The sequence below is a fragment of the Saccopteryx bilineata genome, chromosome 1, assembly GCF_036850765.1.
Source record: "Saccopteryx bilineata isolate mSacBil1 chromosome 1, mSacBil1_pri_phased_curated, whole genome shotgun sequence".
NCBI lineage: Eukaryota > Metazoa > Chordata > Mammalia > Chiroptera > Emballonuridae > Saccopteryx > Saccopteryx bilineata.
This window is the reverse complement of record NC_089490.1, coordinates 306,299,747-306,315,310: the sequence shown is the minus strand read 5'-3', so window position 1 is coordinate 306,315,310 and position 15,564 is coordinate 306,299,747. Positions and strand designations below refer to the sequence as shown.

Below are 15,564 nucleotides of genomic sequence, written 5' to 3'. Positions count from 1 at the left end.
ACATTTACAACATAGGTGATCCTTGGGAACATTATACTAAGTGAAATACGTAAATCAGAAAAATCTAAGAAATATATGATTTCACACACAGGTGGGATATAAAACAGATTCATGGACATAGATAAAAGTGAAGTGGTTACCGGGGGAGAGGAACAAAGAGGGACAAATACACAGTGACGGAAAATGATTTGACTTTGGGTGATGGGCACACAACAGTTCAAACGCTATATAAATGTTTACCTGAAACCTGTGTACTGTTTTTGTTTTCTTAGATTTTATTTATTGATTTTTGGAAGGAGTGGGGAGAGAGAGAGAGAAGGGAGAAGCAGGAAGCATCTACTTGTAGTAGTTGTATGTGCCTTGACCAGGTAAGCCCAGGGATTTGAACTGGCAGCCTCAGCATTCCAGATTGATGCTTTATCTACTGCGCTACCACAGGTCAGGCTGTGTACTCTAAATTGATCAATGTCAGCCCATTAAATTTAATTTCTAAATAAAAAAATAGAAAAAAATCATTTTAGAAAGAGGGAGGGAGAGAGAGAAACATCGACTTGTTCCACTTAGCTGTGCATTCATTGATTCTTGTATGTGCTTGTTTTTTAGACTTCAACTATCATGTTCACATTATGCTTGGGTTTTTTTTGTGTGTGTGTGTTTTTTTAAAACTTTATTCATTTTAGAGAGGAGAGAGAGAAAGAGAGAGAGAGAGAGAGAGAGAGAGAGAGAAAAAAAAGGGAGGAGCAGAAAGCATCAACTCCCATATGTGCCTTGACCAGGCAAGCCCAGGGTTTATCCACTGCGCCACCACAGGTCAGGCTGTGTTGGGTTTTTTTACAGAGACAGAGAGAGAGAGTCAGATAGAGGGATAGACAGGGACAGACAGACAGGAACGGAGATGAGAAGCATTAATCATTAGTTTCTTGTTGCACATTGCGACACCTTAGTTGTTCATTGCTTGCTTTCTCATATGTGCCTTGACCGTGGAGCTACAGCAGACCCAGTAACCCCTTGCTTGAGCCAGTGACCTTAGGTCCAAGCTGATGAGCTTTTGCTCAAACCAGATGAGCCCACGCTCAAGCTGGCGACCTCGGGGTCTCGAACCGGGGTCCCTGGCATCCCAGTCTGATGCTCTATCCACTGCGCCACTGCCTGGTCAGGTGCATTATGCTTGAATTTGAGGACCAGGAGCATTTGAGCATAACACTTACTCTGACACTATATTGGGACCAGCACTATGCTCTCAAATGGATTTTATTTCTTTTTTCTGAAGTTAGAAGCGGGGAGGCAGTCAGACTCCCGCATGTACCTGACCAGGATCCACCCGGCATGCCCATTAGGGGAGCAATGCTCTGCCCATCTGGGGCATTGCTCTGCTGCAGCCCAAGCCATTCCAGTGCCTGAAGCGGAGAACATGGAGCTGTCCTCAGCGCCCAGGCCTACTTTGCTCCAATGGAGCCTTGGCTGCAGGAGGGGAAGAGAGAGATAAGAGAGGAAGGAGGGGGGAAGTGGTGGAGAAGCAGATGGGCGCTTCTCCTGTGTGCCCTGGCTGGGAATTGAACCCAGGAGTTCCACACGCTGGGCTGATGCTCTACCACTGAGCCAACCGGCCAGGGCCTCAAATGGATTTTATTAATGCTCACATTTAACTCAGGGAAAAAAGAAAAGCAAAATGTGATAGGAATTCAATTCTCTAAGTTTTTAAGGAACAACCAGGTTGACTTCTTTGGCCAGAGCTAAGACTCCCCATTTATATACTGTAGTAGATTCTTGTAATTCATAGTACTTATGTTCTATAAAGTCACTGTGAACACTGAGTTAGCAAATACTGAGCCATTGCTCTTAGGGGAACTATAAGGTTAGGTTCCTATATGCCTCTGGTCATAACATTTTTATCAACCAGCCTTTGAGTCAGTGAATTCACAGCCACCAGCACTACGAATCACACCACAGTGAAGCTTATCTAACACTTTCTCCTTAAGACACATCACAGCCCTCTTGCACTTAGGAACACTAGGCAACACCTCAGCACTATGTTTGGGGGCCATTTTATACAGTAAAATCACCACCAACAAGCAAAATCATGGCATTAAATACACCTTGAAACGGCACTTGTTTACAGTGTGAGAGCTGAAGCCAGGAGGCACAACATTGTCTCAGATGGGAAGGTAGGTGTTGAGTGACTGATTTTCACTGCTCTGAGCATGTATGCAAATGATCACAAAAACACTGCAAACATTGATCTTGGGATTATGATTTTAGTGAGTATGTGAAATTACAAATATGGAACCTGCAAATAATAAGGATCAACTGTCCTCCCTAACTTATTGGTTAACATGTGGGCTTTTTAGCTTTACTCCCACTTCAGGACATGCACCATATTTCTCCACCAATCCTCTTAAGACACTTTTTCATCACAGGATTCCCTCTCATCTTTAACACTCTCTAGTTATTCCCTCTTGGCTATTTATTCTGTGGCCCTGGGAAAAATCAGTTAACTGTTTTTATTAATCTGGTTAGATGAAGTTCACTTACATATCTGATATTACTTTCATTCTGAAACTTGGGATAATTTTCCCAAAGATTTTGTTCGTATATATCCAGTATTTGTGTTCAGGCTTTTGGTATGCCTTGTATTCAACAATCAGATCTACATTTTTTCCATTGTTTACAAATATTTTAGTATACACCATAGGAAAGATATTAACTTTATCTACCACTTCAAGGTTGTGACATTCGCTGATCCAAAAGTATTATTGGCAAAACACATGAACATTCCAGAAACATTAACTCCTGCTGAGTTGATAGTTAACCTTTCCTGATGTACAAAATTCATGTCACCCTGATACCAGCTATTATTCTGTGCTTTAATCTGGCTGTTTTCCTTTATCCACATTGAGTCCAGAGAACCAGGCACATCTTTTACCAAGCATACCACTGTGAATTCTTCCTATTCCCTAAGAAGTTAGCTTGCAGATGTCCTGGATTCAGTCCTGTCCGGCACACATGAGAAGCGACCATCTGCTTTTTTTCTCCCCCTCCCTTTTCTCTTTCTTCCTCTCGCAGCCAGTATAGTAGTCTGAGTGTTGGCCTCAGGCACTGAGGGTAGCTCAGTTGATTCAAGCATCGGCTTCAGATGGGGTTGCCCGGTAAATCCCAGTTGGGGTGCATGTGGGAGTGTTGCAACTAGCAGGGGGAAGTGAAGATCTGAGTGGGGGCGACGGAGGATGGAAAGTTTTTTGTTGTTGTTGTTGTTCATTTTAGAGAGGAGAGAGAAAGGGAGAGAGAGAGAGAGAGAGAGAAGGTGGGGAGGAGCTGGAAGCATCAACTCCCATATGTGCCTTGACCAGGCAAGCCCAGGGTTTCGAACCGGCGACCTCAGCATTTCCAGGTTGACGCTTTATCCACTGCGCCACCACAGGTCTAAAGGCAAAGAGGGAAGTTTTTTTTTTTTTGTTTTTTTGTTTTTTTTTTGTGGCGACGGAGGATGAAGGAAAACACAGACATACAGTTTGGGCCAGGTAGGACAGTGTGCTCTGATGGAAACACATTGCCGCAAACCTGTTTGCAGGCTGGCGATCTCTTGGGGCTTCAAACCTGGGTCCATTGTTACCCCAATCTGACACTTTATCCATTGTATCACCACTGGTCCTGCTTTTGGTGTCAATGCCACGAACAGCCTTCAAGTTGTTTTTAGTGACCTTGTCTTGCCAGGTCCCTCAAGGCGAAGCAGGGCCCTTTCTCTGCTCTCAGCTGCACATAGGCCAGACACATTCAGATGCAGTATCTCTACATGGCAGTCTATCTCCCTTCCTCTCACTTAAAAAAAGTATACAATTCAGTGGTTTTTGTTCTATTAGAAAAGCTGAGCATTACCATCAATCCCAAAACATTATCATCACCCCAAAAAGAAACCCCATATTCATTAGCAGTCACTCCCCAGTCTTCCCTTCCTCCAGTCCTGGAAACCACTTATGTATAGATTTGCTTACTCTGGACGTTTCATATAAATGGTTACAGAATAGGTTTGAGTTTGGCTTCTTTAGCAGTGTTTTCAAGTTTCATCCATGTTGTAATTGGTAGGGCTTTTTTTTTTTTTTTTTTTTACAGAGACAGAGTGAGAGTCAGAGAAAGGGATAGACAGACAGGAACAGAGAGAAATGAAAAGCACCAATCATTAGTTTTTCTTTGTGACACCGTAGTTATTCATTGATTGCTTTTTCATGTGTCTTGACTGTGGGCCTTCAGCAGACCAAGTAACCCCTTGCTAAAGCCAGCAACCTTGGGTCCAAGCTGGTGAGCTCTGCTCAAACCAGATGAGTCTATGCTCAAGCTGGCGACCTCAGGGTCTCAAACCCGGGTCCTCCGCATCCCAGTCCAATGCTCTATCCACTGTGCCACCGCCTGATCAGGCAAGCATTTTGTTCTTTAATCTGCCATTTTCTCAGAAAAGTGTTAACTTTTGTCAAATTCTCCAAGGAGTTTGTGACTCAACAAAGGCACAAGAAATCTCTGATCTAAGGGGCATGTATGGAGGACTGGGACACTAGTTTAAAAGTTCACCCCTTAGCAAACACCTGCAAGGGTGGCAAATTTGCCAGGAAGAGCAAACCTTTCCAAATTAGACCGTAAGTGCAGGTAGGAGGAGAGTGCAGGGCTTGTAGCCTTGCCAACGAACAATCAAGGAAGGGGCTCAAGGACCTCCCAAAGAGAACAGTGGATGAGAGAGAGGATCAACAGAATTGACAGCAGGGCACTCTGGCTCCTAAAAGTCCTGGAGCCACAAAGGAGCTTACAAGCAGTATTAGAAAAGGCAGAAACTAAGTTCCTTGCAGGAGGCTGGGGCGGCCTGAGCCATTACCATGGAGGAAAATACCAACTAAAAGATGAGGAAAGAACAGGACTGGAAAACCCAGAGCTAGGCAAGCCAATTAATCTGCCACTAAAAAAGATAGGTTATAAAGGGTTCAGTGTTTCTTAGCCACTGTCTTGGCAGGGGGGTGTCTGCCACTGATAGTGACTAAAGAAGACTGAGTCACTGGGTACAGCTATGATCCCTACCGGGCACTCCTAAAACAAAAAATGTCAACAACAACAACAAAAAAGTCAACCTTGCCACTGGACACAGTGTAATTAGAGAAATATTTATTTTTTTAAAAATAAAAGACCTGAAGCAAATAAAGTAGAATGTTAAGATTCAACAGCGTTGTCTGACCAGGCATTGGCGCAGTGGATAAAGTGTCAGACTGGTGTGCAGAGGATCGAGGTTCAAAACCCCAAGGTCACCAGCTTGAGCATGGGCTCATCAACTTGAGCGCAGAGTGGCTGGCTTGAGTGTGGGATCACAGACATGACCCCATGGTCTCTGGCTTGAGCCCAAAGGTCGCTGGCTTGAGCAAAGGGTCACTTGCTCTGCTGTAGTCCCCCGATCAAGGCAGTCAATGAACAACTAAGGAGCTGCAACAAAGAATTGATGCTTATCTCTCTCCCATCCTGTCTGTTTGTCCCTATCTGTCCCCTTCTCTCTTGGTCTCTGTCACACACACAAAAAACGATTCAACAGAGTTGAGTGGTGGGTACACAGGTGTCTGCTATATTTTTTCTACTGTGTGATTTAAAAACTTCATTAACAAACCTATTTGAAGGAATGAACACATAGAACATTCAAACAATCAAATTTATTGAATTTACTGTGTGCTCAGCACTGTCCTAGGTTGTAACATAAGAAAAATTACAAAACAAGGTAACAAGGGAAAAATATACTCTGCACAATTAATTTGCTCTCATTTCTATGTTGCTTTGTCAAGTGTCCTTAGGTTATTTTAGGGTTTGTGGTCTGTCCCTGCTCCATGTTCCCCAAAGCTTCCAGCACTGTTGCATTATGGGAACATCCCATGGAACAGAAACATGTTGAGGGAAACTATTAACCCTGAGGGCTGAGGGTACTCAATGAGTCACAGGAAGGCTAGACTTGGGAAGCCAAAAAGAGGGACCTGGTATCCTCCCTCCCATCCAGGGGATGTGCTTAAAGTGCTAACACTATTAGAAAAAAATGCATAGCTGCAAGCCATCCTGGATACCCCTAGACTTCCCACCTCCCTCATTTCTCCTGATCTGTGCTAACACCAGGCACTAGCACTACCAGAGGCCCAGCTAATGAGGAAGTCTAGTGGCCAGTGAAGAAGTGGACAAGGTCCAACATATAACCTATGATGCCCAAGAGAAGGTTGGGACAGAGGAGGCAGAGGTATATAGCAAAAGGGACTACTTTGTGCTTGGCCAACACCCCTGGGCCAGGAGTTGGTTCCTGTACAAAGGGCATTTTGGTTCTATAAGCTAGCAGGGTCCTAAATTTTCCCTGAGGGAATAAAGCTATGCAACATAGGAAGGAAATCTGAGACATGCAAGGCCTTCCTCATCCCACAACCAGGCATGCTCCATGCCTGCTATACAAGGTGCTGAGGAGTACTGGTGTGAGGCATAGAGCAGCCCTAAGACAGCAGGGCCATGCCACACTTAGATGTTGGATGACCTCTGAGCACGTGGGCAAAGACCTCTATTGGCTTGGGTACAGGCATCACATGCATACCCCCAACCTCAATTAGAACAAGGGCTTAGGTGCAGCTGGTGGCCTAACCAAGGATACCTGTGCCCGAGGGTCTGATCCCAGCGAAGCCATCATGTGGATGACAGAGGGCACACCAGCTAGGGGTGCAAGTAAAAGTGGAAGTGGCCTCTTCTCACTGGCAACATGGCCTGGGCAGAAGATGCCTTGCAGGAGTGGGAGGGTGCCCAGGGGCCATGGGACTCTCCATCTCCCCCTAAGCTCAGAGCCAGATCTCATCACTGCTCACACTGGACACTCGATAGATGTAGCTCAGCATTGGGAGTCGGATGAAACCTACAGGGTCAGAGATGCCCAGGATTCTTGGTAACCCTCATCTTTGGAAGTCAGGAGACTCTTCTCTGCCCCTGGGGACTCAAAGGTATAAGCACAAGGACTGAGGAGCAGAGCAGGAGGGTACCTTGGCTGGTAAGGAGGCCGCCAGTCTCTGAATCCAGCTCTGGCCTGCGGTTGTTCCAAGCCATCTGCCGGTCTGCTGGTTTCCCTGCTGGGTGACAAAACAGGTGGCGCCCAGGAGGAGTGGGAGTGTGCCTGATGGGACCTGGCCCCCCTACCTACCAAGGTCTCTCTTTTTCTTAGAAGCACCTCTAGAGATAAAACAGGCAAACAGAGGGTCCTAGATGTACCTCTGTAATCTGGAGTGAGGTCGTTGAGCTGAAGGTTGGACGGGAGGGACATGTTCTCCCGTGGCAGACGCACATTGTTGAGTTTCAGGTTGTTGGAGTCACTACAGGGTGGAGGAATCCCAGGCAGATTATTGCTTTTGGGCCAGTTCCAGAACTACCAGCAACTGAAGATTCCCATCTGTCCCCATGCTGCATCTCCACTCAGCCTATCCACCCAGCCCCAGGAAGTTACCTAGAGAGCAGAGATGGGCGCCGGGAGGGGCCTAAGGAGAAAGAAACCACACTACTGTTCCCAGAGTGCCCATCCACTTTGGGCTCTGTCCCCCTACCCTTTCAGAGCCGTGAACCTCAGGGAAGGGTTCTCTCAAATTCCCAGCCTTCGCTCTTTTCAGAGATGACTTGTTCTGCCCAGCCCACTTTTGCCCTGCTGCTCACCCTGATCTCATCTCTACTCCCCCAACCACCCTGTCCCTCCGCTGCTTTGACCCTACCTTTGGTTTTCTTCTCTTTCCTGCATACCAGGCAGGCCACCAAAGTGCTGAATGCCACCAGGGTGCCCAGGGATAGCCCTCCAGCCACAATGATGCCCAGCACTGGCACTTCTACCTGAGTGGCCAGGAGTCCTGCAGGTAGTCATTTGGTTAGGTTCCAAGTGGGCAGGGCCCCCAACTCTGAGATGACACAGGTACTACTCGGCCCTCCATGCCCATGGCTGGGGTCAGCTCATTCACAAGTCTCACCCAAAGGGCAAATTCTCCCATTTCTCTACTTAGATTCCATGCTCACCTTGGGCTGGAAGCGAGGCACTGGTGACACCAACGTCATTGGTGGCCACCAGAGAGATGTTGTGTGCCAGGTTGCGAAGCTGCAGCTGCACAGTGTGGTTGGTGAGCCAGCGGTAATTCTGGGCATCCAGCACCAGGAAGTCTGAGGTGTTGACAGTCACTGGCCCGTCCTGATTGATCCAGGTCACACTGGCAGGTGGGTTGGCACGCACCAAGGCAAAAAGAACTACGAGGAGGCCCTGGCCCTGAGCTTCTTGGTACTTGGCCCCGACCTGGGCAATCTCCGGCTTAACTGGTACAAAGCAAAGGCCCATATGCTTTCATCACAGCCCCTCATACTCCCTACCCCCCCCTTTTAAAAAGATTCTATTTATTGATTTTAGAGAAAGTGGGGAGAAAGAGAAAAAGATGGTGGTGGTGGTGGGGTATTGGGAAGCATCAATTCGCAGTTGCTTCTCATATGTGCCTTGACCTGGAGCAAGCGTGGGCCTTTGAACCGGTGACCTCAACATTCCTAGTTGACACTTTATGCACTGTGCCACTGCAGGTCAGGCATTCCTGCCCTTTACTCCAAACTCAGAAGGGACCTGTCCTCAAAGGGGACACTGGGAAACAGGATAGCTATGTCCACCAGAAGACAGCATTTCATAGTGATTGAGAGTATAAACACTAGAGCCAAAATGTAGAGATCTGAATACTGGATCTGCTACTTACCAGCTGTATGACCTCTGCCAGACTGCTTAGCTTCTCTGTGCCTGTTTCCTTGTTTGTAAAGTGAGGGTAACAATAGTAATTACCTCATAGGACTATTGTGAGGAGTAAAGTGAGTTAATATTTGCAAAGTGCTTAAATATTTGTTAAATGTCCTATCAGACCACCTGCCAGGTGGATGCTGGGGCTCCTCGGGCAGAAAAGCTCACTCCCGGCCCATTTCAGGGACACTCACATTGCACATTGAGGATGACAGAGGCGTTGGCTGACTGGCTACTGCTGAGGTCCTGCAGGGAACAGTTGAGCTCATGCTGGGCCCGATGGGCAGTGACAGTGAAGGTGCTGGTGCCTCCAGAAAAGGCCTCCCCGCCCACACTCAGCAGTCTTGAGGTGCTGGCCTCCTGCAGCTGTCCATCCAGGTACCAGGCCAATTGGGGAATGCCAGGACCCCCTGCCACTCGGCAGGTGAAGGGGTGGCGTTCATTCTCCCGAAGTACCCGCTCAGCCCAGGCCTGGCCATCGATTTGTGGCGCCAACTCCCCCCAACCTGGAACACAGGGGATTCTGGGTAAGGTTTGTACTGTTCTGTGACCAAGATGAGGTCTAGTTTCAGACGGTCAGCGGGTCGATAGAGCACCTGGGTTCTCTCACCAGGGGACTGGCTGGATCTCGGGTGTTCGGGAGACAGAAACCCAGCTCTAGTTCCTAGGGCCCGAAGTGAGTACCAAACCGGGAACGCAGGCAAGGAGGGTGGAGAATGAACTATGACCTAGAAGTGCTCAACCAAGGAATGAAGAAAGGTGTACCTGAGCTCAGGAGGGCTGGCAGGAGCAGCAGTGTGTGCGGGAGAACAGGTGCGCGCCCAGGCAGTGCCATGGCGCCCGTCCTGGGCCTCAGACTGCCGGGAGAAGGGGGCGGACCTCCACTTAGCCAGGTGAGAGGGAGCAAACAGTAATTCCTCCAGGAATGAACTCTCCAGAAACAAAAGTAAATCACGCACGTAAACACAAATATAGACCGACCCACGGCGTGAAGGCAGCAAGAACGCGAAAACCCAAAAGCCCCAAAGACCAAATCGACTCCCCGGCTGCAGGGGACAGAGGCATCATCCTCACCTCCCTCCCCCTCATACAAAGAAACAAGGAGCGACGGTGCAGTCCGCCTAGACCCGGACACACGCAGATGCTCGGACAAACGCGCCCCTCCCCAAAGGAACCGTCCTACTCCAGACTCCGTCCCTCTCTCGTCCCATTCCCCTCCCCTATCTCTCACCCTACGCTCTTTTCCCCATCCTTCCGGTTACTGGGACGGCAGTGGGTCCCTCAGTGAACAGAAGGTGGTCCCGCAGCAGGGTCACCTCACTATCTCGCGGAGCGCAGCATCGCGCCGGCGCAGGCCTGATGGGTTCCGCAGCGCGCCGCAGGGGCGGTGCCGCGCCGGGCAGGACCAATCAGAGCCCGCCGCGCCGCCGCGCCTCCCTGCACTGTAGGCCGCAGCTCCCGCCCCCGCCGGCCTCCAGCCCCGCCCCCGTCCGCCGCCCTGCTTCGCCCGGTCCACAGCCCCCACGGACCCCTCCCTACCCCTAGCCCCGCCCCTGCCCCGCTCCAGCCCCCCACAGGCCCCGCCTCGCCCCGCCCCCGCCGGCCCCCAGCCCTGGGAACACTTGCAAGCCCTGGGCTGGCGGCCCGAGGCTGGGTGCAGAAACAAGCGGAAGTCGGGCAAGCCACAACTTTATTAGTTCAGGAGCCCCCTCGCCCGCCAGCGCTCAGCGTCCCTCGCTTGGGCCGCGCAGCTGCGCCATCACGTCGGCTAGCATGCGGTTGCACAGCGCGGCGTACGGGTTGAGCAACACCAGCTGACGGCGCGCGAAGGGGCTGCCCAGTCGCGCTGCCTGCTCGAAGTCCCTGCGGGCGTCGTCGTCTCGGCCCTGCAGCCGCGCGAGGAGCCCGCGCTGCACGAAGGCCTGGCGGGCTGCGCGGCCCTGGCCGCCGCTCAGCGCCACGGCGCGCTCCAGGTCCTCCAGGGCTCCTGCGGGGCGAGCGAGCACAGAGTCCGGGCTTGGATGGAGGTCTGGGGCTCGGCCCTTCATTGCCCACTTGCACGCGAGCCTCCTGAAGATAGCTATTGTTATTCCCACGACACAAGTGAAGGCTGGAAGAATTGGGAGGACCTGCCCTGGCTGTGCAGCCAGTTAGTTGGCAGAGCTGGGACTAAAGTCCAGGTCTCGCCTTGTCCCACACCAAAATATGAAAGTTACACAGAGCATTTTGAATGGTCATCTGTGCTCGTGGATCTGACCCATTGCTGGCATATAGCAGGCAATTTATTTCACATGTACGTTATTTTCTAAGTACGAGATGACTAACTGAATCCCACAGCCCAAAATAATTATGAAGAACTGCTTCTTACAAATATAGGAAAGACCATATAGGAAAGTCCATTTCTCTTTTCCTTTGAAGACATATCCCTGTTTTCCATTGTGTGATTTTTAAAACAGCTTCTCTCACCCATTTTCTACACTGACTGCCTTTCCTCATTCTTTTTTGTTTTGTTTTGTTTTGTTTTTATGTGTGTGTGTGTGACAGAGACAGAGTCAGAGAGAGGGACAGATAGGGACAGACAGGAAGGGAGAGAGACAAGAAGCATCAATTCTTTGTTTCAGCACCTTAGTTGTTCAGTGATTGCTTTCTCATATATGCCTTGACCTGGGGGCTCCAGCAGACCGAGTGATCCCATGCACGAGCCAGTGACCTTGGGCTCAAGCTGGTGAGCTTTTTGCTCAAACCAGATGAGCCCACGCTCAAGCTGGCGACCTTGGGGGTCTCGAACCTGGGTTCTCCACATCCCTCCCAGTCTGATGCTCTCTCCACTGTGCCACCACCTGGTCAGGCTTTCCTCATTCTTTATTTCCATAATCTTCATTATTTTTTATCTAATCTTCGTTGAAGAAGGTCTTGGAGCCAGAGCTGGCCTGCCCATTTTTATTTTTATTGTCCTCATACAATATTGGGGTTAAACATCTGAATTCAACTTCAAGGAGCCTACTGGTATCTACTGTAGAGTTTACTGAGCTGTATTTCTTCTGGGTTCTTCATGCCGCCGGGATACTTGGGGAGCACCACTGATCTTCCTTTTGTCTCTGTTTTGATCCCTGGGAACCCAGCAGGGGCTATGTTCCCACCACACTTACACCTGGACCTGAACCTTTGAGAAGCTCTCTGATGACAGCCTGTTTTGATTTCCCTCAGAGGAGCTGGTCTGGAGAGCTTGAAAGCCTCCTTCATGTGAACTGCCTCTGATCTCTGGGGTTTTGGTCTGCAGGCTGCCTCCAGCAACAATTATAGCCCTGCCCTGCCAGAGAGCCAGGCAGCAGACAACTGTTTTCATAATGGAGTCCAGATTCTCCAGCCTGGCATTACGGGTCCCAGGAGCACCTCCACCACCAAGAGTCTTAACCTGGGGTCCCTAAACTTTTTACACAGGGGGCCAGTTCACTGTCCCTCAGACTGTTGGAGGGCCGGAATATAAAAAAAACTATGAACAAATTCCTATGCACACTGGACATATCTTATTTTAAAGTAAAACAAACAAACAAACAAACAAAAAACCAGGAACAAATACAATATTTAAAATAAATAAAGAACAAGTAAATTTAAATCAACAAACTGACCAGTATTTCAATGGGAACTATGGGCCTGCTTTTGGCTAATGAGATGGTCAATGTCTGGTTCCATATTTGTCAATGCTAGCCGTAACAAGTGATATGATGCGCTTCCGGAGCTGTGATGCGTGTATCCCACGTCACTGGTAGTACTGTACGAGAGCAACGCCGCACTTTGCGGCTCTCACTGACCACCAATGAAAAAGGTGCCCCTTGCCTGTCCTGTGGTGGCGCAGTGGATAAAGCGTCGACCTGGAATGCTGAGGTCGCCGGTTCAAAACCCTGGGCTTGCCTGGTCAAGGCACACATGGGAGCTGATGCTTCCTGCTCCTCCCCTTGTTCTTTCTCTATCTCTCCCTCTCTCTCTCTCCCCTCTCTCTCTAATAAAAATGAATAAATGAAAAAAAAAGAAAGAAAGAAAAAGGTACCCCTTCTGGAAGTGCGGCGGGGGCTGGATAAATGGCCTCAGGGGGCCGCATGCAGCCCACAGGCTGTAGTTTGGGGACCCTTGGTCTTAACAGTCTATTAGTTCTTTAGTTCCCTACTAGACTTCTCTGGTTAATGATTGGCCTGCTCTCTGGCTCTAAGCATGGCCCCCTTTGTCACATTGTCCCCACTCCAGCTAAAGTTGCCTGAATGCAGTAGGTTTGATTTCATCACTCCCCAGTTAAAACCCTTTAGTGATTTCTGTTCACCTCTAGGCCAGGGCTAGTCAACCTTTTCATACCCACCGCTCACTTTTGTTTCTCTGTTAGTAAAATTTTCTAACCGCCCACCAGTTCCACAGTAATGGTGATTTATAAAATAGGGAAGTAACTTTATAAAATTTATAAAGCAGAGTTACAGCAAGTTAAAGCATATAATAATAATTACTTACTAAGTACTTTATGTCAGATTTTTGCTAAGTTTGGCAGAATAAGTCTTTATAAAACAACTTACTATAGTTAAATCTATCTTATTTATACTTTGATTGCTCTGCTACCACCCACCATGAAAGCTGGAACGCCCACTAGTGGGCGGTAGGGACCAGGTTGACTACCACTGCTCTAGGCCGTCCCACCACTCCCTGGTTCAGCCAGCCTGGAGATCTGAAGTTCCCTGTACTTTCCTTTCATGCCTCTGGACCTCCACAGGCTGTGCTTTCTCTACTACCTCCCCTCCATCCAGCTAACTCCTTTCATGCCTCTGGACCTCCACAGGCTGTGCCTTCTCTACTGCCTCCCCTCCATCCAGCTAACTCCTACTCATCCTTCAAAAGTTACCCTTCAGGAGCAGGTCCCTCTCAACCTGCCACAGTAGTATCATAATTTTGTGTCTGTCCTGCTCCTAAACTGTTCAAATCCCAGCTCTGCCACTTCTCAGCTGTCTGAGTAACAAGCTACCTAACTTCCATTCTACAGTTTTCTTCATCTGTAAGATGAAGATGACAATAGTTACGTACCTTTCAGGGTTGTTGTGAGGATTATCTTAGTTACTACAGCTTACATGTGAAGTGCCTGGCATTTAGTGCCCCAGCCCCTGGCCCACTGCTACAATAGTAGATTATCATTAAATACTAAGTAAGTGGAATGCAGTCTATTCTTTCATGATAGCCCCAGAGATTAGCAGGACCCATAATATACCTCTTATAGATAAGAATGCAGATTCCAAAGGGGTTTTATGACTCCCTACCCCTATACCCTAGCCCCGTAACCACTTTATCTCTGGTCTGTGCACTCCAGGGCCCCTTATGCAGAGATTACAGGGCATCTCCCCTCACCTGCCACATCTCCTTGGAGTCGCCGGGCCTGGGCTCGGTTGTTGTAGGCTGATGCCCTCTTAGGCAGCAGTTGGATGGCTTGGCCAAACCTCTCGAGGGCTGTGCTGAGGTCACCAGCCTCGGCTGCTATCACCCCCTGCAGCTCCAGGGCTTTGGACTGCTCCAACTGTGCTTGAGGGAAAAGTCCATCTGTGCCAGGGAGGGGGCCAGGAGGGGATGAGTGTGCAATTGGAAGCAAGAAGCAAAACCACCTCAGGCTTTGGAAACCTGAGCTGGGAATTACTGGGCTGGGGTATGGATCTCAGTAGGAGTCAGATGCAGTCTTTAGGGCAAGGGGAGCTGAGGTCACCAAGGCTGAAAGCTAGCACTGCCTAAGTCCCAAAGAGACCTGGGAAAGGGACCTTGGTTGGCTCTCCGTTATGGAGAATAGAGCTCTAACTCAGCCTGTAACTTAAAGAGACTTGCTCAATATCACACAGCCCAGAAAGTTGCACAGCTTGGATTTGAACCCAGGTCTTTCTGGCTCCTTAGCCTGTCCTCATTTTGTCCTACTATACTGCCCCCAACACAAAAGCCCCATGACATACGCAGGTCATAAAAATTACGTCCCATGTATCCCTTAGCTTTTCAGCCTGAATTCTCAGTAAGGCTTAGGCTTTGCTCCTTTAGAAACAAAGGACATCAAAAACTTCTGATGGTAACATCAATGTCCATTAGGGACCAATGGAAAAGCCAATGAATGCACTCCACTCCTGTGGAAGGATCAGCTCAGTGCTTGGCTTGTAACTGTTCAATGGAGCCATGCCCTGTCCTCTCCCATTGTTTGTAGGGGTGATACACTCTTGCCATGACAAAGATGCGAGAGCTTAGTATCACCCTCCTTCCTATCCACCGACACAGTTAAACTTGGATTATAGGGAGAATTAAGTGGTGAGGTAAGCTCCGAGGTGTGAGGGCTGAAGGACTGACACAAACCCTGGCTCTCTCCTCTTGGCAGAGTGACTTGCCAAACACCCATCAGTGTACTGAGGATCTCAATCATCGCCAAAGGTTAGTGGAACAAACAAGGGACTTTGTAAGACACTTTCCTCTGCCTCCCCAGGGAGTCCTGTAGACCAGGAGGGCTCTACTCCGAGGTCAAATACTCACCGTCATCTACTTCTTTCTCAGCTTTCTCTCCCAGGTCCAACCCAACATCTCCAAACGGGGTGTTAGGGTTGAAGATGGCCTGTAACACTGCCTGATCGTTTAGAGTCCCCATGGTGCTCAACTACAAAAATCTAGAACAGTTTTAGGATGAGAGAGGAGGGAAAAAGTGGTGGATGGTGCTGAGGTTCTCAGCCAGTTATCTAGAGGGAGGTTGAGGCCCATCCCCCATGAAGAGGAGTGTCTTCCATGCT

General features: G+C 49.0%; 2 protein-coding genes across 10 annotated transcripts; both read right to left on the bottom strand.

Annotated features, from left to right (window-relative positions):
• Positions 1 to 5,162: 5,162 nt before the first annotated feature.
• On the bottom strand, positions 5,163 to 10,198 carry TMEM25 (transmembrane protein 25). 9 transcript variants are annotated; one of them, XM_066246061.1, is made up of 9 exons: positions 10,017 to 10,195; positions 9,551 to 9,642; positions 8,980 to 9,291; positions 8,035 to 8,325; positions 7,740 to 7,871; positions 7,481 to 7,511; positions 7,249 to 7,349; positions 7,023 to 7,106; positions 5,163 to 5,454 (listed from the first exon to the last, which is right to left on the bottom strand). In XM_066246061.1, the coding sequence occupies exons 2-9, from the start codon at positions 9,618 to 9,620 to the stop codon at positions 5,447 to 5,449; spliced, it is 1,029 nt and encodes a 342-aa protein (XP_066102158.1). In that variant the 5' UTR covers positions 9,621 to 9,642; positions 10,017 to 10,195; the 3' UTR covers positions 5,163 to 5,446. The 9 variants fall into 9 exon arrangements, with proteins under 9 accessions (XP_066102158.1, XP_066102149.1, XP_066102139.1 ...); XM_066246052.1 differs by having other exon boundaries at positions 5,164 to 5,454; positions 7,023 to 7,109; positions 10,017 to 10,194; XM_066246042.1 differs by lacking the exon at positions 5,163 to 5,454 and adding an exon at positions 5,657 to 6,898 and having other exon boundaries at positions 10,017 to 10,194.
• Positions 10,199 to 10,458: 260 nt separating this feature from the next.
• Positions 10,459 to 15,564, bottom strand: TTC36 (tetratricopeptide repeat domain 36). The gene is made up of 3 exons (XM_066245997.1): positions 15,314 to 15,564; positions 14,165 to 14,353; positions 10,459 to 10,772 (listed from the first exon to the last, which is right to left on the bottom strand). The coding sequence occupies exons 1-3, from the start codon at positions 15,423 to 15,425 to the stop codon at positions 10,510 to 10,512; spliced, it is 564 nt and encodes a 187-aa protein (XP_066102094.1). The 5' UTR covers positions 15,426 to 15,564; the 3' UTR covers positions 10,459 to 10,509.

Coding starts and splice junctions, on each gene's coding strand:
- TTC36 (XM_066245997.1), bottom strand. CDS start 15,425: ATGGGGACTCTAAACGATCAGGCAGTGTTACAGGCCATCTTCAACCCT. Junction 14,354..15,313: donor TGAGAAAGAAGTAGATGACG/GTGAGTATTTGA, acceptor TCCCTGGCACAG/ATGGACTTTTCCCTCAAGCA. Junction 10,773..14,164: donor ACTCCAAGGAGATGTGGCAG/GTGAGGGGAGAT, acceptor CTCGCCCCGCAG/GAGCCCTGGAGGACCTGGAG.
- TMEM25 (XM_066246020.1), bottom strand. CDS start 9,620: ATGGCACTGCCTGGGCGCGCACCTGTTCTCCCGCACACACTGCTGCTC. Junction 8,326..8,979: donor TGTCATCCTCAATGTGCAAT/GTGAGTGTCCCT, acceptor GCTTTGTACCAG/TTAAGCCGGAGATTGCCCAG. Junction 7,350..7,480: donor CGCCCATCTCTGCTCTCTAG/GTAACTTCCTGG, acceptor TCCACCCTGTAG/TGACTCCAACAACCTGAAAC.